Source organism: Entelurus aequoreus, linkage group LG03, assembly GCF_033978785.1.
Source record: "Entelurus aequoreus isolate RoL-2023_Sb linkage group LG03, RoL_Eaeq_v1.1, whole genome shotgun sequence".
NCBI lineage: Eukaryota > Metazoa > Chordata > Actinopteri > Syngnathiformes > Syngnathidae > Entelurus > Entelurus aequoreus.
This window is the reverse complement of record NC_084733.1, coordinates 5,462,396-5,487,243: the sequence shown is the minus strand read 5'-3', so window position 1 is coordinate 5,487,243 and position 24,848 is coordinate 5,462,396. Positions and strand designations below refer to the sequence as shown.

The window sequence follows — 24,848 nt, the reverse complement described above, 5'->3', positions numbered from 1 at the left end:
CTATTCTTGTTCTTAGAAATGAAGGCTATTCCACAAAATTGTTTGGGTGACCCCAAACTTTTGAACGGTAGTGTATGCATTCTCCACAGTACCTTGAATAGCCGCCGCCGTCTTCCCAATTTGTCGACACGCAATCCAAACAGCAGATGACCGGCGGAAAGAATCGCCAGGCGCATAACCCTCCACTTCTCCCAGGAATCCAACGTTCCGTCAGGACAGACAAGTATCCCCTGAACCAGAGCTTTTTTCGTCAAGATCTTTGTAACTTTGCCGAGAGGTCAGTTGATGGATTCCATTGTTTGGATTTGGAGAGCTGAGCAAAAAGAGGCTCCAAGAAAGTGAAGACAAGATGAGACAAAGAAGCAAAAGCTGGGAAGTTGAGATCAAGAGAAAAGATTAGTTTCAATAACATTTTATTCATTCCTACATTTACATGATCATCCAACTCCACCAATAAAGTATTTTCGTGTACAAAAAAGCAGATCAGTACAAGTATTATCTTTAGAAACCTTACAGCATCATACGGTCTACCATCCAATTAGGATTATGGTCGCTGGTTTTAGGCACGTTGTTGTGACATACTGCAGTTTGTTGAAGTGCTACAGGCAAACATGGCGGCCTTCACTTGTGAAACCTCTTGCTTGGGTCGTTGGCGTGATCCAGGAGGAGTTGGCACGGCGTGAAGTGGTTGCCGTAGACGGCCTCGTACCGCCGCATCTTCTCCACCAGCTTGTCGGCTCCCAGGGTGTCCACGAAGCGGAACGGCCCTGCAAGCCGGGAAAGGAGTTTGAATGATTTCGACCAAAATAACTATGAGAGGAATTAGTTACTTTCCCAAAAAAGTAATGGGATTAGTCTTTCATGAAATGTAACTAATGAATCTTTACTTTTTTTTTTTTTTTTTTAACCTTCAAATATCTGACAGATGTTTCATGAAAGTAGTGTTACAGCTAAGGGTGTCCTGCTCCAATATTGACGACACCGGCATAAAAATAAGCGAGGTATTATCTGGGATTGCATCTAAATGTTTGATACAAGCAGTCCTGCAGCGTGATTGCTTGTGCAAAAAAAAAAAATCTAAACGTCCCTATTTTAGTCAATGTTTACCTTTAGAAAAGGTAAACTTTCTGGGATATAGACTACTAGTAGCTACACAAGCTAGACATTCACAATTATTGAATAAAAAAAACAGCACATTTAGAAAGCATCCAGTAACAAACGTGTCCGCATCATTCAACTTAGTGCGTCATAAATGGTAAATGGGTCGTACTTGTATAGCGCTTTTCTACCTTTTTAAGGTACTCAAAGCGCTTTGACACTATTTTCCACATTCACCCATTCACACACACACACATTCACACACTGATGGTGGGATGTCATAAGCTTAACTTGAACTAATGAATCTTTACCTTTAAATTAAAAAAAAAAAATTTTAACCTTCAAATATCTGACAGATGTTTCATGAAAGTAGTGTTACAGCTAAGGGTGTCCCGCTCCAATATTGACGACACCGGCAAAAAAATCAGCAAGGGATTATCTGGGATTGGTATCTAAATGTCCGATACAAGCAGTCCTGCAGCGTGTTTGCTTTTGCAAAAAAAAATCTAAACGTCACGATTTTAGTCAAGTCATTTACAAAAAGGTAAACATTCTAGGCTATAGACTACTAGGAGCGAGCAGCTACACAACAGCTAAGCACACAATAGCGCACAAGCTAGACATACACAAATATTGAATTAAAAAAAACAGCACGTTTAGAAAGTATCCAGTAACAAACGTGTCGGCATCATTCAACTTAGTGCGTCATGAGCTTAACTTAAACTAATGAATCTTTACCTTTTTTATTTTATTTATTTATTTTTTAAACCTTCAAATATCTGACAGATGTTTCATGAAAGTAGTGTTACAGCTAAGGGTGCCCCGCTCCAATATTGACGACACCGGCAAAGGGATTATCTGGGCTTGAATCTAAATGTCCGATACTTGCTTGTGCAAAAAAAAAAATCCAAAACGTCCCTATTTTAGTCAAGTCATTTACAAAAGGTAAACATTCTAGGCTATAGACTACTAGTAGCCAGCAGCTACACAAGCTAGAGACATTCACAATTATTGAACTAAAAAAACAGCACATTTAGAACTTTCTATGATGCGGACACGTTTGTTACTGGATACTTATCCAGTAACAAACGTGTCCGCATCATTCAACTTAGTGCGTCGTGAGTTTAACTGAAAAAATTGCGACCACTAGATGTTGCAGAAACAATATTCATCACTTAAACATACAGACAACATAAGTCCATTTCAGTCGGTTGAAGTGAACTATATTTATATAGCACTTTTCTCTAGAGACTCAAAGCGCTTTACATAGCGAAACCCGTTATTTACTTCTTTAAGCTACATTTTAAAGCAGTGTGGGTGGCACTGGGAGCAGGTGGCTAAAGTGTCTTGCCCAAGGACACATCGGCAGTGACTAGGACTGCGGAAGCGGGGATCGAACCTGGAACCCTCAAGTTGCTGGCACGGCCGCCGGTTAATAATAAATACATTTTTCATACCTACCATTGTTTGACTCATTTCACTTGATCAAACCTTTCCTAAGATTCCACACTACTAAATAATACAAGTATGTATGATTCCTGCTGATACTGGATTGGATCGGTATCGGCCAATACTCATAGATTGCGATATCTCCGTATCGGGACATCCTGAAGGAGCCAACCTTGCTTTGTTTCCACTGATGGAACCAGGGCACAAAAAAGTGTATATGTTGTGTATTGTCTGACCTCCAAGGCAGGGGGGGAATCCCAGGCCAAAAACTGCTCCGATGTCTCCCTCCAGAGGTCCGTTCAAGATTCCCTCTTGTAAACACAGCACGGCCTCATTGACGAACCGGGACACCAGTCGGTATTGGACATCCGAGTCGGACGAACTACAGGAAAAAGGTTGTAAGTTTGGAGGTAGAAGTCAAGACATCAGCGCTCGCCACTAAAAGCATATCAGTATGTGGAATTACATGATGGAATGGATTAAAAGTAAAGAAGTTAAACATTGTACTGATATGATCCACTTTAAGAGGTTGTTCAAATTAATAGTGCTTACAAAGTACAAAGAAGAAGAATTATGAGAAATACTTTCAACATTATTGAAAATAAGATATTCTTCATCTCAGTATGTTAATAATGACTGACTTAGATAATTACGTAAGGGTGTAACGGTACACAAAAATTTCGGTCCGATACGTACCTCGGTTTAGAGGTCACGCTTCGGTTCATTTTCGGTACAGTAAGAAAACAACAAAATATAAATTATTTGGTTATTTATTTACCAAATTTGTAAACAATGGCTTTATCCTTTTAACATTGGGAACACTATAATAGTTCTGCCCACGTTAATCAACATTAAACTGCCTCAAGTTGTTGCTCAGATTAAATACAAAAACAAACCTTTTCTTCTACATATAAAAAGTGCAACATTAAACAGTTTCAAGCCAACTCATCATGCTTAATTTATTACAGCATTTGGGAAGCCTGTAGTTGATTTATTATGTAAATGTTATATTTCTATCAACATGTGATAGCAGGGACCCTGCCATTCAAAACTAGGCTGCTGCATTACTAATGATTCATGTAACTATAGCTGGGAAAAAAATGGTACAATAGCAATAGGAGAGACTATTCATCCCTGAACACCATGGAGTTCATGTAGGCTTAATGATGCACTTACATTATTATATCAACTATCAGAGACAGAAACTCTTCATTTAACATAATGTCCTTTTTTGCTGCTTCAACACAGCTCAATCAACACAGAAAAAGGTCAAGTGGAATAACAGACAGACAGGGCTTTGCTGTCCGTAACACACCGCAAAATGAGCTAACGTTACGCTAAAAGCGAATTAGCCTTCACCTCAAGCCAGGACTGCGAGCGAGCTGAGCTGCCTTTTATATTTCAACGGGCTCCTAGTGATGTTACTAGTAGTTGACTGGGAGGTGTTCGTTATAATTTGGGGAGAGTCCGCGGCCTGACGCTTACCTGCTAAACGCTAAGCACGGACTACATGCGCTCTGAATACGCACTGCTGATTGGCTGTTACCGCTCTGTTTGTAACCAATCAGATGGTTGTGTGGGTGGGACAATGCTGGGTGCTGTGTAGAGGACTGACAGAAACAGAGGCAGAAGGTAGCGGAGGCGGCTACTTAATATGTTCGTGTGGAAACTCGTTCGGTACACCTCCGAACCGAACCCCCCGTACCGAAACGGTTCAATACAAATACACGTACCGTTACACCCCTACTAATTACATATTACAAAACTGTTGTATTACTCATTCACGGATGTCATTTGACTATAAAAAGGTCAGTAAATGAATGTATATATTTGTAAACACTCTGAAGTGGGAAAGGGGTAGGATTAAATAAGCGTTGCTTCTTCCTACTCCTTTTCGGACACGATGTAAACAAGAAATGATATGGAATTGTGTGATGTATTATGCTGTAAGTGTGTTCATGTTCCAAATAAACTAAAAGAAAGAAAAAAGAAAGAAAAGTTGACAACTCACACAGCAGGGTTAGGCGCCTTTTTGTATTCCTCCAAGATGTCCGCCAGGTCCGGATTGACTTCTCGGATTTTGAGGCCTGGCTGGTACACGTAACAACCCTTCCCTGACTTGCGACCTAAAAAACAAAAAAGTGACCATTTAGTTTAGAACAGGGGTCACCAACGCGGTGCCCGCGGGCACCAGGTAGCCCGTAAGGACCAGATGAGTAGCCCGCTGGCCTGTTCTAAAAATAGCTCAAATAGCAGCACTTACCAGTGAGCTGCCTCTATTTTTTAAATTGCATTTATTTACTAGCAAGCTGGTCTCGCTTTGCCCGACATTTTTAATTCTAAGAGAGACAAAACTCAAATAGAATTTGAAAATCCAAGAAAATATTTTAAAGACTTGGTCTTCACTTGTTTAAATAAATTCATTATTTTTTTTTACTTTGCTTCTTATAACTTTCAGAAAGACAATTTTAAAGAAAAAATACAACCTTAAAAATGATTTTAGGATTTTTAAACATATATACCTTTTTACCTTTTAAATTCCTTCCTCTTATTTCCTGACAATTTAAATCAATGTTCAAGTAAAAAAAAATGTTTAATTGTAAAGAAAAATAAATAAATTTTAATTTAATTCTTCATTTTAGCTGCTGTTTTTTCGACAAAGAATATTTGTGAAATATTTCTTCAAACTTATTATGATTAAAATGCAAAAAAATTATTCTGGCAAATCTAGAAAATCTGTAGAATCAAATTTAAATCTTATTCCAAAGTCTTTTGAATTTCTTTTAAAATTTTTGTTCTGGAAAATCTAGAAGAAATAACGATTTGTCTTTGTTAGAAATATAGCTTGGTCCAATTTGTTATATATTCTAACAAAGTGCAGATTGGATTTTAACCTATTTAAAACATGTCATCCAAATTCTAAAATTAATCTTAATCAGGAAAAATTACTAATGATGTTCCATAAATTCTTTTTTTAATTTTTTCAAAAAGATTCGAATTAGCTAGTTTTTCTCTTCTTTTTTTCGGTTGAATTTTGAATTTTAAAGAGTCGAAATTGAAGCTAAACTATGTTTCAAAATTTAATTGTCATTTTTTTCGTGTTTTCTCCTCTTTTAAACCGTTCAATTAAGTGTAAATATCATTAATTATTAATAATAACATAGAGTTAAAGGTCAATTGAGCAAATTGGCTATTTCTGGCAATTTATTTAAGTGTGTATCAAACTGGTAGCCCTTCGCATTAATCACTACCCAAGAAGTAGCTCTTGGTTTCAAAAAGGTTGGTGACCCCTGCTTTAGAAGTGTCCGAAGTGCGGCCCGCAACTAATTTTTTATTGTTTTTTTATTGATATTGTAAAAATATTATTACAGAAACAAAAATAATATATGACTAATTTGAACACTTTTATTAGTGGGGACCTTTTGAATTCCTGATAATTTAACAGTCATTGCTCTACAAATAATGTTTTAAAATCAATGTTATGAATTACAAAGCATCTGGAAAGTATTTGCAGTGCTTCACCTTTTTCCACATTTTGTCACATTACAGCCTTATTACAAAATGGAATAAATCAGTTTTTGTCCTCAAAATTCTAGACAATACCCCATAATGACAATATGACATGGACATAAGTATTCACAGCCTACCAAACTACCTCCAAGGTAGGACGTCCCTCTCGGGGTCGCGGAGCCTATCCCAGCTGCACTCAGGAAGTGAAAATTGCAATTTTATCCTTGCTTACCCTTGAATCCCCTCTCCACCAGAGTCTTCAGAACCTCCACGTCCCCGCCACCGAAACGGGAGCCGAAGGCCTTGCCGAGGTCTTCAGCCACGTGGGCGGCGACGTCGATGCCGACCTCGTCAATCAGAGTGGCGGCGCCCACGGGGAAGCCAAAGCTGGTGGTGAGTGAGTCCAACTTCTTTGGGTCCGCCCCTTCCTGTAAGTCCACATAGTCCATTATCATCATCATCATTATTACTACTACAACTACATTTGTCTCATAATCTACAAACCCCAAAAGCAGTGAAGTTGTCACGTTGTGTAAATGGTAAATAAAAAGAGAATACAATGATTTGCAAATCCTTTTCAACCTATATCCAATTGAATAGACTGCAAAACACCTTTTCTTTTAACTGTTTTGTAACCAAAGGCGACGGCTGTTTACGACCCCCCTTCCCTTAGAAACAGCTGTTGCCATGTAATCAGGGAAAGTCCAAATAAAAGAAGACGTGAACAATCTTTCGTCAGAGCGTGGTGGGAGACTGTGCAAAGAGTACAGCCCAGACGTTTCTCCTCAAAGAGCTAAATTTAATTCTGTCTCTGTTTAATTCCTTGCTTCTTGTCTTGATTAATAGATGTCATCAGTGTTTGAACCTGACAGTTACGTTGTGATACATGACTTGTATTATTGGACAAGTGCACACTTACGGTGTTTTCATTAGCATAAAAGCTACAGGCATACGGGTAGGTCTTCATAAAAGCTATCCTCGGAGCAGTATTTCCTGTGAGACAAACCTGAAATACTCGCACAGCCTCGGCCAACATGGGAGCCAAACAGCGAGTGGTGTAGAATCCTGGTCCATCCTGCACACACACCCACACACATGACCATGGGACTCTTAATTTTTTAAGGAATTGTCCGAGTGTCTTCAACGACTCACCCCGACCACGATGATGACTTTGCCCTGCTTCAGGCCGACGGCCACTGCCGACGCCGTGGTGTCCTTGGAGGTCTGATCGGTGGTGATGATCTCCAGCAATTGCATCTTGTCCACTGGAGAGAAGTAATGCATGCCGATGACCTGAGGAGGAGCAGTTTTCTCTACTTTAGAGGAGGATTTGTCTTCAAAATGTGGAGGTTTTATGACTCTTAAGGCATAAAAAAAAAAAAGTTAGCATGTGCATTAGCCTTATGCGACTCGGAGGTGTGCAGATGTGAAATTAGCTAAACAAAAGTTAGCATGCTAGCAGTTAACAGGTGTCAAGTACAAGGTTACGACGCTGAAAAATGTGTTTACAAAGTTAGCATTTTAACATTAGCTGAGAGTAAGCATGTGTCAAGTACCTAGTTGTGGGAGTGTGAGGTATACAACAGCAAAATTGGTTGAAAAAAGTTAGCATGCTAGCATTAACATGTGACTAGTTAGCATGTTGTATGACTGAGGCATAAAGCAAAAAAAAATGCATAGAAAAGTTAGCATGTGCATTAGCCTTATGCAACTCGGAGGTGTGCAGCTGTGAAATTAGCTAAAAAAGTTAGCATGCTAGCAGTTAACAGGTGTCAAGTACAAGGTTATGACGCTGAAAATTTGTTTACAAAGTTAGCATTTTAACATTAGCTGAGAGTAAGCATGTGTCAAGTACCAAGTTGTGGGAGTGTGAGGCATACAACAGCAAAATTGGTTGAAGAAAAGTTAGCATGCTACCATGTTAGCATTAACATGAGACTAGTTAGCATGTTGTATGACTGAGGCATAAAGCAAAAAAAAATGCACAGAAAAGTTAGCATGTGCATTAGCCTTATGCGACTCGGAGGTGTGCAGCTGTGAAATTAGCTAAAAAAAATAGTTAGCATGCTAGCAGTTAACAGGTGTCAACTACAAGGTTATGACGCTGAAAAATGTGTTTACAAAGTTAGCATTTTAACATTAGCTGAGAGTAAGCATGTGTCAAGTACCTAGTTGTGGGAGTGTGAGGTATACAACAGCAAAATTGGTTCAAAAAAAGTTAGCATGCTAGCATTAACATGTGACTAGTTAGCATGTTGTATGACTGAGGCATAAAGCAAAAAAAAAAATGTATAGAAAAGTTAGCATGTGCATTAGCCTTATGCGACTCGGAGGTGTGCAGCTGTGAAATTAGCTAAAAAAAAAGTTAGCATGCTAGCAGTTAACAGGTGTCAACTACAAGGTTATGACGCTGAAAAATTTGTTTACAAAGTTAGCATTTTAACATTAGCTGAGAGTAAGCATGTGTCAAGTACCTAGTTGTGGGAGTGTGAGGTATACAACAGCAAAATTGGTTAAAAAAAGTTAGCATGCTAGCAGTTAACAGGTGTCAACTACAAGGTTATGACGCTGAAAAATTTGTTTACAAAGTTAGCATTTTAACATTAGCTGAGAGTAAGCATGTGTCAAGTACCTAGTTGTGGGAGTGTGAGGTATACAACAGCAAAATTGGTTGAAAAAAAAGTTAGCATGCTAGCATGTTAGCATTAACATGTGACTAGTTAACATGTTGTATGACTGAGGCATAAAGCAAAAAAGAAATGCATAGAAAAGTTAACATGTGCATTAGCCTTATGCGACTCGGAGGTGTGCAGCTGTGAAATTAGCTAAAAAAAAAGTTAGCATGCTAGCAGTTAACAGGTGTCAACTACAAGGTTATGACGCTGAAAAATTTGTTTACAAAGTTAGCATTTTAACATTAGCTGAGAGTAAGCATGTGTCAAGTACCAAGTTGTGGGAGTGTGAGGCATGCAACAGCAAAATTGGTTGAAAAAAAGTTAGCATGCTAGCATGTTAGCATTAACATGTGACTAGTTAGCATGTTGTATGACTGAGGCATAAAGCAAAAAAAAATGCATAGAAAAGTTAGCATGTGCACTAGCCTTATGCGACTTGGAGGTGTGCAGCTGTGAAATTAGCTAAAAAAAGTTAGCATGCTAGCAGTTAACAGGTGTCAAGTACAAGGTTATGACGCTGAAAAATTTGTTTACAAAGTTAGCATTTTAGCATTAGCTGAGAGTAAGCATGTGTCCAGTACCAAGTTGTGGGACTGTGAGGTGTACGACAGCAAAATTGGTTGGAAAAAAGTTAGCATGCTAGCATGTTAGCATTAACATGTGACTAGTTAGCATGTTTTATAACTGAGGCATAAAGCAACAAAAAAAATGCATAGAAAAGTTAGCATGTGCATTAGCCTTATGCAACTTGGAGGTGTGCAGCTGTGAAATAAGCTACAAAAAAGTTAGCATGCTAGCAGTTAACAGGTGTCAAGTACAAGGTTATGACGCTGAAAATTTGTTTACAAAGTTAGCATTTTAACATTAACTGAGAGTAAGCATGTGTCAAGTACCTAGTTGTGGGACTGTGAGGTGTACGACAGCAAAATTGGTTGAAAAAAAAGTTGACATGCTACCGTTAGCATGCTAGCATGTTAGCATTAACATGTGACAAGTTGGCATGTTATATGACTCTTAGGGGTAAAGTGTAAAAAAACCCAAAATATAATATGCTAATGTTAGTATGCTAATGTTAACATGCTAGCAGTGTGCATGTGTCAAGTACCAAGTTATGGGACTGTGAGGTATACAACAGCAAAATTTGTTGAAAAAAAGTTTACATGCTACTGTTAGCATGCTAGCATGTTAGCATTAACATGTGACTAGTTGGCATGTTATGACTGAGGGTACAGTGTCAATAAAAAAAAATAAAAAAAATATGTTAATGTTAGCATGCTAATGTTAACATGCTAACAGTTGGCATGTGTCAGGTACCAAGTTATTTTCTCTACTTTAGCCTCTTAAGGCCCAAGCTGCTTTTTTTTATTTATTTATTTTTTATACATGCTTTTTTTTATTACTCTTTGCTATTTGGGCTTATTGGACCCTAATTAGAATAAAAACTAAGAATCATCTTTGGATATGATGTACTTAGTCCATAAGTACACAAACGTGTACTTCACATTTAGTGACATGCTAATTCTTATTTTTACACTTTTTTCTTTCCAAATTTCATTGTATGTTGTACTCCTCTGACACCACCAGATGGCAGTATAAGTGTCCACATAAGTGGCCATAAGACCCCAATTCAGTAGTGAACACAATTTTGGAAATAAGAGCTAAAAAGGTGCTGTCCACGCATGTGGCCACTAGGCCTTTAGAGCAGACCTGGGCATTCGGCGGCCCGCGGGCCACATCCGGCCCTTTGTGGGTCCCTATCCGGCCCGCGTGAGGCCAATCATAAATTACAAAATACATTTTAAAAAGTATCTGTCGAGTGTGCAATACAAGGGTGCTGCTTTTGTTTTGAAAAGCGTTATTTGTATTACTTCCGTGTGGACGTATGCTCGTGCGTGAATGTGAACAGCGGCAATCACAAATTACAAAATACATTTAAAAAAAACATCTATGTCGTGCGTGCAATACAACTGTGCTGCTTTTATTTTGAAAAGTGTTATTTATGGGCGTATGTCCGTGTGTAACCTGTGAGTGAAGGTGCACAGCGACAAGTGATGCCCGGTTAAGACGCTTAAAAGAGAAAAGTTGATGACGAATGCCGTGTTTCTAACAAGACATGGACTGCCAAGTATTTCTTTAAAGAAATTAAAGGTAAAGCCGTGTGCTTAATTTGTGGTACACAGGTTGCTGTGTTTAAAGAATATAATTTGAATCGGCACTACACAACGAAGCATGAGGAAAAATACCGGAATCTGTCTGTTGTGCTGACATGCCTAGAGAAGAGGGGCGCATTTGAGAACGTGTCACTCTCCCGACGCACTGTAACGAGGCGGGTTGAGACCATCGCTGGAAACTTGGAGCTTCAGCTGAGGAACAGAACGGCCGACTTTTGACTGTTTTTCGCTGGCTTTGGATGAGAGCTGCGATGTACGTGACACCGCCCAGCTGCTCATCTTCTTACGTGGGATAACTGCAGACTTTCAAATCACGGAGGAGCTGGCGGCCATGCAGTCAATTACAGAGACAACCACAGGTAATGACTTGTTCACATACACTACCGTTCAAAAGTTTGGGGTCACAATGAAATGTCCTTATTTTTGAAGGAAAAGCACTGTACTTTTCAATGAAGATAACTTTAAACTAGTCTTAACTTTAAAGAAATACACTCTATACATTGCTAATGTGGTAAATGACTATTGTAGCTGCAAATGTCTGGTTTTTGGTGCAATATCTACAAAGGTGTTGTTGCGTTGACCAGCATTCCTCCAATGGGGAATTCAAATTGCTAGTCTCTCCCAGATTCTTTTCAAGGCAATAAGCTGATGTTTATATTCAATCAACAGGCAGCAGTTGGTATTTTGTGGTTTATTCTCCAAGCTTAGAGGACAAACTGAGACCAATCCAGCACCCAAGCATTCCCTAGCCCGGTCCAGATCGGTCTACCAAAACCCCGGAACTCCTGTCTACTTCCTCCTTCTCCTGTCCCCCCCACCTGCTGTTTCCCCAGTCTAGCTGTGCTCCTTATCTTAGGAATGTAATGGCAGTCTCAACAAAGACAGCGCTCTGACTCTAACCAAGGACACTCGAATCCAAGCACTTTGTACCACACGAGACATTAGCTGATGTAAATATGACTATAGGAGTTTTTAGAAAGAAGTAACACTTAAATATGGATATGCTTCCAACAGTGTATAGAGGCCCATTTCCAGCAACTATCACTCCAGTGTTCCAATGGTACAATGTGTTTGCTCATTGGCTCAGAAGGCTAATTGATGATTAGAAAACCCTTGTGCAATCATGTTCACACATCTGAAAACAGTTTAGCTCGTTACAGAAGCTACAAAACTGACCTTCCTTTGAGCAGATTGAGTTTCTGGAGCATCACATTTGTGGGGTCAATTAAACGCTCAAAATGGCCAGAAAAGGAGAACTTTCATCTGAAACTCGACACTCTATTCTTGTTCTTAGAAATGAAGGCTATTCCACAAAATTGTTTGGGTGACCCCAAACTTTTGAACGGTAGTGTAGGTAAATGCGTGTTTGGACATGTTAGGACTGGAATGGGACAAGCTGGCAGGTGTGACAACAGATGGTTGTTCAAATCTGACGAGGAAAAATGTTGGGACTTTTAAAGAGGATGCAGGATAAAGTGACAGAAATTGACATTTTTGCATTGTATTATACATCAGGAAGTGTCGTGTAAGACAGTGTTAAAAATAAAAGCATCAAAAGCAATCTGCTTTTGTATAAAGTTAAGTTAGGTTAAATTAAATTATTATTATTTATCTTACGGTATATCAAAAATAATTTGAGCAAAATTTAATTGAAATATTGTCGGTGTGGCCCTCCAGCAGTGCTCAAAAATTAATTTCCCACCCCTGCTTTAGAGGTAGGAGGATTGGAAAAGGCGGTCAAACCTTGTCTGGCCTCTTGCTGGCGGCGGCGATTTCCTTAATGGGAAGAGCGGAGGTGTTGCTGGCAAAGATGCAGTGAGGAGGAACCACCTGCACAGGAAGGATGACTTTGAGGTGTGCGCTGAGAGCTGCATGTGTGGACGTGGAAGTACTTACCGCTTCCACCTCCTTCAGCACCGCATGCTTGACGCTCATGTCCTCAAACACGGCCTCGATCACCATGTCGGCCTTCTGGAAGCCGCTGTAGTCCAGCTTGCCGCTCAGGCCGGACAGGATGGAGTCTCTCTCGAAGGTGGTGATGCTCCTCTTCTTGGCCTTGTCGTTCAGCCTGGACGTTTACAGCGTCACACCACAAAGTCAACAACGACAAACACGCCAGCTGTTGATTTAAAACAACGACAATCACCCTTTGTAAACCTGCTGCTCGCCGCGGGCCAGGCCGGCCTCAGTGGTGTCCTTCAGGATGGTGTGCACACCTTTGTCCACGGTCACCTGGGCGATGCCTGCTCCCATCAGGCCCGCTCCCAGAATAGCCAGAGTCCTGTGGGCAAAGACACACCTTGAAACAGGCTGCCAGAGATCACCTGGAAGACTACAAAGTGGCCTCAAATGACTTATTAGCGTGTACCCACACTCGGCCATTGGTAACATGATTCTGTTCTCCTCTGATGTTGTGGACTTTGTTTAGTCCTAAACGGAGTCATTCTGATTATTTTGCACAAATTGCCACTGTCAATAATGACATGGTATGGAAACATTGACATTGTATAATGGAAGTTTTGATGTTTTAGTTTGCTGCATTTTTGACATTTCTGACTTTGTGGAATATTTCCACTCTTATTTGGAATCATTCGGATTATTTTTTTTATTAGGTTACCCCTGACAATCACATGCAAGGGAGCTGCTGTCATTAATTACATGATTATTTCTATATTGCTGCAATTTCACTGACTCTGGACTATTTTTAGTCATATTTGGCGTCATTTTAATTATTTTGTGCAAGGTTGCCGTCATTGATTACATGGTATGGAAAAACTCACAAACAATCTTTGAACTTTTAAAGTTCTAGTTTGCTGCATTATTGACATTTCTGACTTTGTGGACTATTTCCAGTCTTATTTGGAATCGTTCTGATTATTTTGTACAAGATTGCCGCTATCATTAAGTGATATTCTCTATTTTTCTGAAATTTCTCCGACTTTGTGGATTACTTTCAGTCTTACTTGGTGTCATTCAGATTTGTTATTTTGTGCAAAGTTGCCGCTGTCATTAAATAAGATGTTTTCAATTTGCTGCAATTTATGTGACTTTGTGGACTATTTCCAGTCTTAGATAGATAGTACTGTATTGATTCCTTCAGGAGAGTTCCCTCAGGAAAATACTTGGTGTCGTTCAGATTTGTTATTTTGTACAAAGTTGCCGCTGTCATTATTTACATTATATTTTCTATATTGCTGCAATTTGTCTGACTTTTTGGATTATTTCCAGTCTTACTTGGAGTCATTCAGATTTGTTATTTATATGCAAAGTTGCCGCTGTCATTAAATATATGATGTTTTCAATTTGCTGCAATTTATCTGACTTTGTGGACTACTTCCAGTCTTACTTGGTGTCATTCAGATTTGTTATTTTGTGCAAAGTTGCTGCTGTCATTATTTACAATATATTTTCTTTTTTGCTGCAATTCCTCTGACTTTGTGGACTATTTCCAGTCTTGCTTGGTGTCATTCAGATTTGTTATTTTGTGCAAGGTTGCAGCTGTCAATTACACACAAGAGGGCCGCTGTCATTAATTACATTATATTTTCTATTTGGCTGCAATTTATCTGACTATGTGGACTATTTCCAGTCTTACTTGGAGTCATTCGGATTTGTTATTTTGTGCAAAGTCGCCGCTGTCATTAATTACATTATAATTCCTATTTTGCTGCAATTTCTCTGACTTTGTGGACTATTTCCAGTCTTACTTGGTGTCATTCAGATTTGTTATTTTGTGCAAAGATACCGCTGTCATTAATTACATTATATTTTCTATTTTGCTGCAATTTGTCTGACTTTTTGGATTATTTCCAGTCTTACTTGGAGTCATTCGGATTTGGTATTTTGTGCAAGGTTGCCACTGTCATTAAGTATTTGATGTTTTCTGTTTTGCTGCAATTTATCTGACTTTGTGGACTATCTCTAGTGTTACCTTGGGTCATTCTGATGATTCATTTTGTGAAATATATGATGTTTTCTAATTTGCTGTATTGCTGCAATTTATCTGACTTTGTGGACTATTTCCAGTCTTACTTGGTGTCATTCAGATTTGTTATTTTGTGCAAAGTTGCCGCTGTCATTAATTACATTATATTTTCTATTTTGCTGCAATTTCTCTGACTTTCTGGACTATTTCCAGTCTTACTTGGTGTCATTCAGATTTGTTATTTTGTGCAAAGTTGCCGCTGTCATTAAATATATGATGTTTTCAATATTCTGCAATTTATCTGACTTTGTGGACTATTTACAGTCTTACTTGGTGTCATTCAGATTTGTTATTTTTTGCAAAGTTGCCGCTGTCATTATTTACAATATATTTTCTTTTTTGCTGCAATTTCTCTGACTTTCTGGACTATTACCAGTCTTACTTGGTGTCATTCGGATTTGTTATTTTGTGCAAAGTCGCCGCTGTCATTAATTACGTTATAATTCCTATTTTGCTGCAATTTCTCTGACTTTCTGGACTATTTCCAGTCCTACTTGGTGTCATTCAGATGTTTTATTTTGTGCAAAGTTGCCGCTGTCATTAAATAAGATGTTTTCAATTTGCTGCAATTTATCTGACTTTCTGGACTATTTCCAGTCTTACTTCAGATTTGTTATTTTGTGCAAAGTTGCCGCTGTCATTATTTACATTATATTTTCTATTTTGATGCAATTTGTCTGACTTTTTGGATTATTTCCAGTCTTACTTGGAGTCGTTTGGATTTGTTATTTTGTGCAAAGATGCCGCTGTCATTAATTACATTATATTTTCTATTTTGCTGCAATTTGTCTGACTTTTTGGATTATTTCCAGTCTTACTTGGAGTCATTCGGATTTGGTATTTTGTGCAAGGTTGCCACTGTCATTAAGTATTTGATGTTTTCTGTTTTGCTGCAATTTATCTGACTTTGTGGACTATTTCCAGTCTTACTTGGTGTCATTCAGATTTGTTATTTTGTGCAAGGTTGCCGCTGTCATTAATTACACACAAGAGGGCCGCTGTCATTAGATTACATTATATTTTCTATTTTGCTGCAATTTATCTGACTTTGTGGACTATTTTCAGTCTTACTTGGTGTCATTCAGATTTATTATTTTGTGCAAAGTTGCCTCTGTCATTAAATATGATGTTTAATGTTTTGCTGCAATTTATCTGACTTTGTGGACTATTTCCAGTCTTACTTGTTGTCATTCAGATTTGTTATTTTGTGCAAGGTTGCCGCTGTCATTAATTACATTATATTTTGTATTTTGCTGCAATTTCTCTGACTTTGTGGACTATTTCCAGTCTTACTTGGTGTCATTCAGATTTATTATTTTGTGCAAAGTTGCCTCTGTCATTAAATATGATGTTTAATGTTTTGCTGCAATTTATCTGACTTTGTGGACTATTTCCAGTCTTACTTGTTGTCATTCAGATTTGTTATTTTGTGCAAGGTTGCCGCTGTCATTAATTACATTATATTTTGTATTTTGCTGCAATTTCTCTGACTTTGTGGACTATTTCCAGTCTTACTTGGTGTCATTCAGATTTGTTATTTTGTGCAAAGATACCGCTGTCATTAATTACATTATATTTTGCTGCAATTTGTCTGACTTTTTGGATTATTTCCAGTCTTACTTGGTGTCATTCAGACTTGTTATTTTGTGCAAAGTTGCCGTTGTCATTAAATATGATGTTTTCTGTTTTGCTGCAAGTTATCTGACTTTGTGGACTATTTCCAGTCTTAATTGGTGTCATTCAGATTTGTTATTTTGTGCAAGGTTGGCGCTGTCATTATTTACATTATATTTTCTATTTTGCTGCAATTTGTCTGACTTTTTGGATTATTTCCAGTCTTACTTGGAGTCGTTCGGATTTGTTATTTTGTGCAAAGTCGCCGCTGTCATTAATTACACACAAGAGGGCCGCTGTCATTAATTACATTATAATACCTATTTTGCTGCAATTTCTCTGACTTTCTGGACTATTTCCAGTTTTACTTGGTGTCATTCAGATTTGTTATTTTGTGCAAAGATGCTGCTGTCATTAATTACATTATATTTTCTATTTTGCTGCAATTTGTCTGACTTTTTGGATTATTTCCAGTCTTACTTGGAGTCATTCGGATTTGTTATTTTGTGCAAAGTCGCCGCTGTCATTAATTACACACAAGAGGGCCGCTGTCATTAATTACATTATAATTCCTATTTTGCTGCAATTTCTCTGACTTTCTGGACTATTTCCAGTTTTACTTGGTGTCATTCAGATTTGTTATTTTGTGCAAAGATGCTGCTGTCATTAATTACATTATATTTTCTATTTTGCTGCAATTTGTCTGACTTTTTGGATTATTTCCAGTCTTACTTGGAGTCATTCGGATTTGGTATTTTGTGCAAGGTTGCCACTGTCATTAAGTATTTGATGTTTTCTGTTTTGCTGCAATTTATCTGACTTTGTGGACTCTCTAGTCTTACCTTGGGTCATTCTGATGATTCATTTAGTGAAATATATGATGTTTTCTATTTTGCTGTATTGCTGCAATTTATCTGACTTTGTGGACTACCGTATTTCCTTGAATTGGCGCAGGGAATATAGTATTCGCACGTCTAGAATTACTGCCGGGTCAAACTCGTTTCTCAAAATAACGCATGCTTGGCCTTATCGCCGGTTCATTATTGAAGCTGGATCAAATTCGTTTCGCAAAATATTAATTTTATTATCGCATGTCTATAATTTTCACCGGGTCAAACTCGTTTCGCAAAATATTTAGCATATGGCTAGAACTTCCACCGGGTCAAATTCGTTACGTCACGAGTGACGCATCTGTCCTCATTTTCAAAATGGAGGAAGCTGCTTTCAGTAGTTTACAATCGCACAAAGGAAAAAAGATAAAGAGCTTTTCAGTAGGATTTAAGGTCCAAGCTATTGAATACCGGTACAATATGCTAAAGAGAACAGTAAGCAGCTATGTTTTATTAATATACCGTAGCTGCGTGTGTGAAATACTGTATAAGTCATTAAATGACTCCCGCCTCCTGGTGGTAGAGGGCGCTGCCGCGCTAGTGATCCTTCTTGCGACTTCCGGTACTGCAGAAGAAGTGAACACACGCAGCAAGAGATTTTTTTCTCTTCCTTTTAACAAGGAGGGTATCTAAAATAAAACAGTTTTCTAAACTGGACTTTCAATGGAAGCAGGAGGTAATAATTAAAGGAATATCTCCATCGAGACAGAGACTTTTAAAACGGAAAAAAGGAAATAATGAAGACTTCTATAAACAAGTTATCGATGCTTTTGGTCAGAAGGAGCTGCAAATGGACTCCATTTATAAGTACAGGTAAGACCATAATAACGTTTTTTTTAATTAAATGTGCTTTTCATGATGGTATGCTTACATCACACTCAAAGCGCACGACTAAATTTTATGGATTCCTTTTGGTAAACGCCGGAGTGAGAAGAGGTTTTAAAATAATTACCGCATGCACGGCCATCCCGCCGGTTTCCGGTAGACGCAGGAGTGACAGGAGGTTTTAAATTAATTAACGCCCCTGCGGCTATTCAAGGAAATACGGTATTTACAGTCTTACTTGGTGTCATTCAGATTTGTTATTTTGTGCAAGGTTGCCGCTGTCATTAATTACACACAAGAGGGCCGCTGTCATTAATTACATTGTATTTTCTATTTTGCTGCAATTTGTCTGACTTTGTGGACTATTTCCAGTCTTACTTGGTGTCATTCAGACTTGTTATTTTGTGCAAAGTTGCCGCTGTCATTATATATATGATGTTTTCTGTTTTGCTGCAATTTATCTGACTTTGTGGACTATCTCTAGTCTTACCTTGGGTCATTCTGATGATTCATTTAGTGCAAGGTTGTGGCTGTAATTACACGCAAGAGGGCTGCTGTCATTAATTACATGATATTTCTATTTTGCTGTATTATTGCAATAATTTGCTAGTCTCGTGTTGTCATTTTGGCGAGAGCCGGGTTAAATGAAACGTCTTTATCCCGCTCCGTTGCTGCTGAGTGAGCATGCTATGTGTGTGGGTTTGACTTCTGGATTGTTTTGGGTCTTTTCATTGGATTTCTATTATGAAATCTGTCTTGCCACTGGTGAGGGCGGTCGCATCTCTCTCCGCTCCCTCCTTCCCTCCCTGCTTGCTCTCTTTGTTTTTGTCTTGTTTGAACTATTTTGAAGCCTCTTTTCTTGAGCTGTCCTCAAATCTAAACATCAAAATGAATTTGATCAACTGGACTCTCGACGCAATTGACACAGTCTTTTCGACAAGGAAAAGAGGCTCGGGGGAGCCTGGCTGCCCTGATGGAACCATTGCTGCGGGGTACGTGAGAGATTCCTGGAATACTTGGAGAATCATGTGCCTCTCAGTCCTTTCCATCGAGGACGTGGAAGACATCTACCTATTTGGAGCTGTGATCGCAGGGCATTTGCTGATTGGGCTGGGCATTGCTCTGGTGTATCGTCAAATTCGGAAGACGATGGCAGCCACTCAAGGGGCCAACAGGCTGTTCAACGCAATGGAAGGAATGGGTCGTGCTGTGGGATCACAGACTGGAGCGATTGCTGATTTGAATCGCAAGGTAGATTCGATCTTGATGATGTTACAGAAAGAATAAATTGGAATTGTCAGAGCCAGCATATAGAGCAGGAATGTCATTGTTTTGACTGCTCGAAGAAAAAAACAACATCTTAATCTACGATTTGACTCCCTCGAATGGCCTTGAGGAACAGGCTGTTTGATAACACTCCCCCGAGGACTCCTCAAAGATGGACGCTTTTGACCTTTCCCTTTTCTTCAAAAGCACCTGGGTCGGACTCTTGAACTCTTGAACTCTTGGGGCCGACCTCGGCCCATAAAGACAATCCAACATCTCACCCAAGTTAATTGGGCATACATGCACGCATATACCCTTCCCCAAATCAACGCCTTCACCACTGCTTTATTCCTCCGGGGTTGTGGGGGCTGAGCAGCGCTTAACAGCAGCTGCTGGCCTCCAAGGTCCTGTTGGATGACTTTGTTGCGAGTTTGTTGTGATTAAATGTACCTTGTTTATGTGTGCCATGCTATGTGAGGTTTTTTTCCTCGGACTCAGTCTGGACCATTCCTGAGGGTCCAGCCTCAGACTGATATTTTTTTTTACTTCCACCCTCCCCCCAATGTCACCTTTTTCCCACCTTTTTGAGGAGCGCCTAAGTGAGGCTGATCCGTTGGCGGTCCCGTCTTGTCTCCCTGTAACGTATGTCTGCTCTTAGCGGGATTGTGCCGAAAATGTAATTTCAGTTCTTATGTGTCTTGTACATGTAAGAATGGACAATAAAGCTGATTGATTGATTGATTGATTGATTGATGAATGATGTCAGTTATTAACCGTCTACGAGGAACTGTCGCATTACAGTCATTCTGTGAGTCGTGTGCATGAAAGGGTGCCTGGCCTGGGTGTAATCCACATACTTGACTTCCTTTTGAGGAGCTCCGAAGCGGTTCTTCTTGCACGTGACCTGACCGTGATAGAGGCCGATCAGGGCTGCGGACTCCGTGGTTCTTCCCAGCTGTCCAAAGTTCTGGGGACAGACAAATTGTACACTGAGACTGTCAAATGCGTTACTTTCAGACAGAATTCCACCTAGCGAAGGAAGGTGCTGAGCGACCTCAATGACGAGATTGTACCTGCGACTCAGCCAAGTAACCGGCGTCGGGACCTTGCTCCACTCCGGTCTTCACACACTGCAAGTGGCGCGACAGGAAGTTGAGTGTGACATCAAAGTGAATAACAACTCAAAGAAAAGCTGCACTTACTTCAATGATCTTAAGAGGTGCGGGATAAAGCCCCTTGCTCTGCTTCATGACTTTACCGTGGACCGTTTTGTAAATCTGATTGCGCACCAGCTCAAAGCTCATCACGTAGTCTTGAATTTCTGCAGAGAGAAAGTCGATTCTTTAAATTGAAAAAAAGTCCCCTATTTTTCAAAGGATGTTAGACCAGTAACGTGTCTACTAGGTCCGCGCTAACCATTTGGCATTCAGCAACTTAAGAACAGCAGGTGGGAACAATTTGGGCGTTTAAGAACACGTCATGAATTTGAACGGACTCCTCTTAGGAAATCACTAAGGAAGAAAGATAAGAGGAAAAGTTAGGAACTAGAGATGTCCGATAATATCGGCATGCCGATATTATCGGCCGATATATGCGTTAAAATGTAATATCAGAAATTATCGGTATCGTTTTTTTTTATTATCAGTATCGTTTTTTTTATTTAATTTAAAAAAAAAATTAAATCAACATAAAAAACACAAGATACACTTACAATTAGTGCACCAACCCAAAAAACCTCCCTCCCCCATTAACACTCATTCACACAAAAGGGTTGTTTCTTTCTGTTATTAATATTCTGGTTCCTATATTATATATCAATATATATCAATACAGTCTGCAAGGGATACAGTCCGTAAGCACACATGATTGTGCGTGCTGCTGGTCCACTAATAGTACTAACCTTTAACAGCTAATTTTACTAATTTTCATTTATTACTAGTTTCTATGTAACTGTTTTTATATTGTTGTACTTTCTTTTTTATTCAAGAAAATGTTTTTAATTTATTTATCTTATTTTACTAATTTTTTTAAAAAGTACCTTATCTTCACCATACCTGGTTGTCCAAATTAGGCATAATAATGTGTTAATTCCACGACTGCATATATCGGTTGATATCGGTATCGGTTGATATCGGTATCGGTAATTAAAGAGTTGGACAATATCGGAATATCGGATATCGGCAAAAAGCCATTATCGGACATCCCTATTAGGAACTTATTGCTGAATGGGGCCCAATATTTGGAAACAATTAAGGTATGTAAATAAACATTTACAGAATCGTTCTGTGTAAGTGTTAGAATAATTGTTTCTAAATTATCACAAAAGCTTTGTATTACATTGAGTTCCTGGCAGGGAGACGGGAGTTGTCTTTGGGACCTACCAGGAGGAAGGCTCGTAAAACTCCACTGTGACTTCAAAGCGGACAGACGGCAGGTCTGCCCAATTTCCAGACAAACTCTTTTTGAAGTATTTTACGAACTCTTTTTGAACTATTTTACGACCTCTCCTTTTGAACTGTTCGGTAACCAAAGGCAACGCTGTTTACGACCCACTTCCCTCTGGAAGCAGCCGTGGGCAGGTGGGGGGAGAAAGTCAAATAAAGAAGGAGTGCAATCTTTTGGCAGAGCGTGGGTGACACTGTAAGAGGTTACAGGTTGACACGTTTTCTCCTCAATATTGAGTCCAAATTATATTATGCCTCGGTTTGATTCTTTGCCTCTTGTCTTGTTTAATAGATGTCATCCGTGTTTGAACCTGACAGTAAGAAACTCATTTCAGAAAGTGTGTATACTGTATCTGCAGTTTAGAGTCCAATGCAGCTAATATATGGAACATATTTTCCCCCCTAAAGTTTATTGGATACAGCTAACATAACAGTGTGCTCGATAGTCCGGAATACACGGTAATACCTACTCTGCATGGTGCCCTTCTCCTTGCGCAGGGAGATCTTCTTGCCCACGATCCCTCTCGCACATTCGATGGCCACCTCCTCCAGGTAGTCGATGGTTCTTTCCTCCGGGCTCTTCAGACCCGGACCTACAATCAGAGAGGAATATCAGGCCACTTCAAACTTGAATGACAAGTGAGATTTGAGTGGTTTACCAAGAGGGTCTACTAGCTGGTCAATGAGCCCCATCTTCTTGGCTTTATCTGCCCTGATGTTTCTTCCGGTCAGCATCATGTCAAAGGCGTTGGGCAGGCCGAGCTGAAGCAAACATTTATATTGACGTGAGATGTCAGGACATTTACGCCTATTGTTGTATTGTCATTATCATAAAAAGGTGCTGCAGTACCAACCATTTTAGGGAGTCTCTGTGTGCCACCAGCGCCAGGCAGAAGACCCAGCATGACTTCGGGGGTACCCAGCACCGTCTTCTTGCTCTTGGTGGCGACCCTGTACTGGCACGCGATGGCGAACTGGAAAAGTCAACATTGGATGTCAACATATTGATTGAAAGGCACTGTATTTTTCGGACTATAAGGCGCACTTAAAATCCTTTTATTTTCCCAAAACTCGACAGTGCGCCTTATAACCCGGTGTGCCTGATGTACGGAATAATTTTGGTTGTGCTTCCCGACCTCGAAGCTATTTTATTTGGTACATGGTGTAATGATAAGTGTGACCAGTAGATGGCAGTCACACATAAGCAATACGTGTAGACTGCAATATGATGGCAGTCACACATAAGAGATATGTGTAGACCGCAATATGATGGCAGTCACACATAAGAGATATGTGTAGACCGCAATATGATGGCAGTCACACATAAGAGATATGTGTAGACTGCAATATGATGGCAGTCACACATAAGAGATACGTGTAGACCGTAAAATGATGGCAGTCACACATAAGAGATACGTGTAGACTGCAATATGATGGCAGTCACACAAGAGATACGTGTAGACTGCCATATGATGGCAGTCACACATAAGAGATACGTGTAGACTGCAATATGATGGCAGTCACACAAGAGATACGTGTAGACTGCCATATGATGGCAGTCACACATAAGAGATACGTGTAGACTGCCATATGATGGCAGTCACACATAAGAGATATGTGTAGACTGCAATATGATGGCAGTCACACATAAGAGATACGTGTAGACTGCAATATGATGGCAGTCACACATAAGAGATACGTGTAGACTGCAATATGATGGCAGTCACACATGAATAAATAAATGATAAATGGGTTATACTTGTATAGCGCTTTTCTACCTTCAAGGTACTCAAAGCGCTTTGACAGTATTTCCACATTCACCCATTCAAACACACATTCACACACTGATGGAGGGAGCTGCCATGCAAGGCGCTAACCAGCACCCATCAGGAGCAAGGGTGAAGTGTCTTGCCCAAGGACACAACGGACGTGACTAGGATGGTAGAAGGTGGGGATTGAGCCCCAGTAACCAGCAACCCTCCGATTGCTGGCACGGCCACTCTACCAACTTCGCCACGCCGATATACATGTGGACTGCAATATGATGGCAGTCACACATAAGAGATACGTGTAGACTGCAATGTGATGGCAGTCACACATAAGATATACGTGTAGACTGCAATGTGATGGCAGTCACATAAGATATACATGTGGACTGCAATATGATGGCAGTCACACATAAGAGATACGTGTAGACTGCAATGTGATGGCAGTCACACATAAGATATACGTGTAGACTGCAATATGATGGCAGTCACACATAAGAGATACATGCATACTGCAATATGACTCAAGTAAACACCAAAATTGAATACGTTCCATTGAAATTATAGAACATTACACACGGGGCTCAAAAATATATCAAAATGTTTTTCTACGACTTTGGTAAGCTATGAAGCCACACCGCTTGATGGATTGTACTGTGCTTCAACATAGGAGTATTATTATGGCGTGTGTATAAGGTAAGACTATCTGGCGTTTTGTTTAACAATATTATGCAAAAGCAACTTTTCTTACCTTCTGGTACCTGCTGATCTGTATTTAGGATCTGCATAAATCCTGAAAATGTGCGCGAGTCCGCCTTTTTGGTCCGGGCTAACATTGTAGTCGATAAGCTTCTTCTTTCCTCTATCTTCTTGTTATGGGACATTCATCCTCTGCTGTTGCCATTTCTAATATAAAGTAGTGTAAAGTTCTTACTTATATCCGTCAGTAAACTCGCTACGGAAGCGCTAAAACATACCGGTGTAGTGAGCTTACATTATTCACCCAAGGAACTTTAGTTATTAGAGAGTTCCGGTCGGACGGTTTTTCACGGGACACATTTCGGACGTTGTTGTTGCACTAGTGAGCCACGGATGAGGAGATGCTGCTCTGTTATTGATTGAAGTAAAGTCTGAATGTCATAAAAACAAGTTAGC

General features: G+C 39.5%; 1 protein-coding gene across 1 annotated transcript in view; it reads right to left on the bottom strand.

Moving 5' to 3' along the window:
- Positions 1-396: 396 nt before the first annotated feature.
- hadhab (hydroxyacyl-CoA dehydrogenase trifunctional multienzyme complex subunit alpha b) overlaps positions 397-24,848 on the bottom strand; it is a 36,378-nt gene continuing 11,926 nt past the window's right edge. Inside the window, exons 6-20 of the mRNA XM_062040983.1 lie at positions 22,782-22,901; positions 22,587-22,689; positions 22,398-22,520; positions 20,686-20,804; positions 20,557-20,613; positions 20,341-20,450; positions 13,050-13,184; positions 12,800-12,971; positions 12,647-12,733; positions 7,210-7,350; positions 7,064-7,132; positions 6,290-6,485; positions 4,559-4,673; positions 2,784-2,929; positions 397-767 (exon numbers count right to left, since the gene is read on the bottom strand). Coding sequence (XP_061896967.1) covers positions 622-767; positions 2,784-2,929; positions 4,559-4,673; positions 6,290-6,485; positions 7,064-7,132; positions 7,210-7,350; positions 12,647-12,733; positions 12,800-12,971; positions 13,050-13,184; positions 20,341-20,450; positions 20,557-20,613; positions 20,686-20,804; positions 22,398-22,520; positions 22,587-22,689; positions 22,782-22,901 — 1,839 coding nt within the window. The 3' untranslated portion in view covers positions 397-621. The remainder of the gene's footprint in view (positions 768-2,783; positions 2,930-4,558; positions 4,674-6,289; positions 6,486-7,063; positions 7,133-7,209; positions 7,351-12,646; positions 12,734-12,799; positions 12,972-13,049; positions 13,185-20,340; positions 20,451-20,556; positions 20,614-20,685; positions 20,805-22,397; positions 22,521-22,586; positions 22,690-22,781; positions 22,902-24,848) is intronic.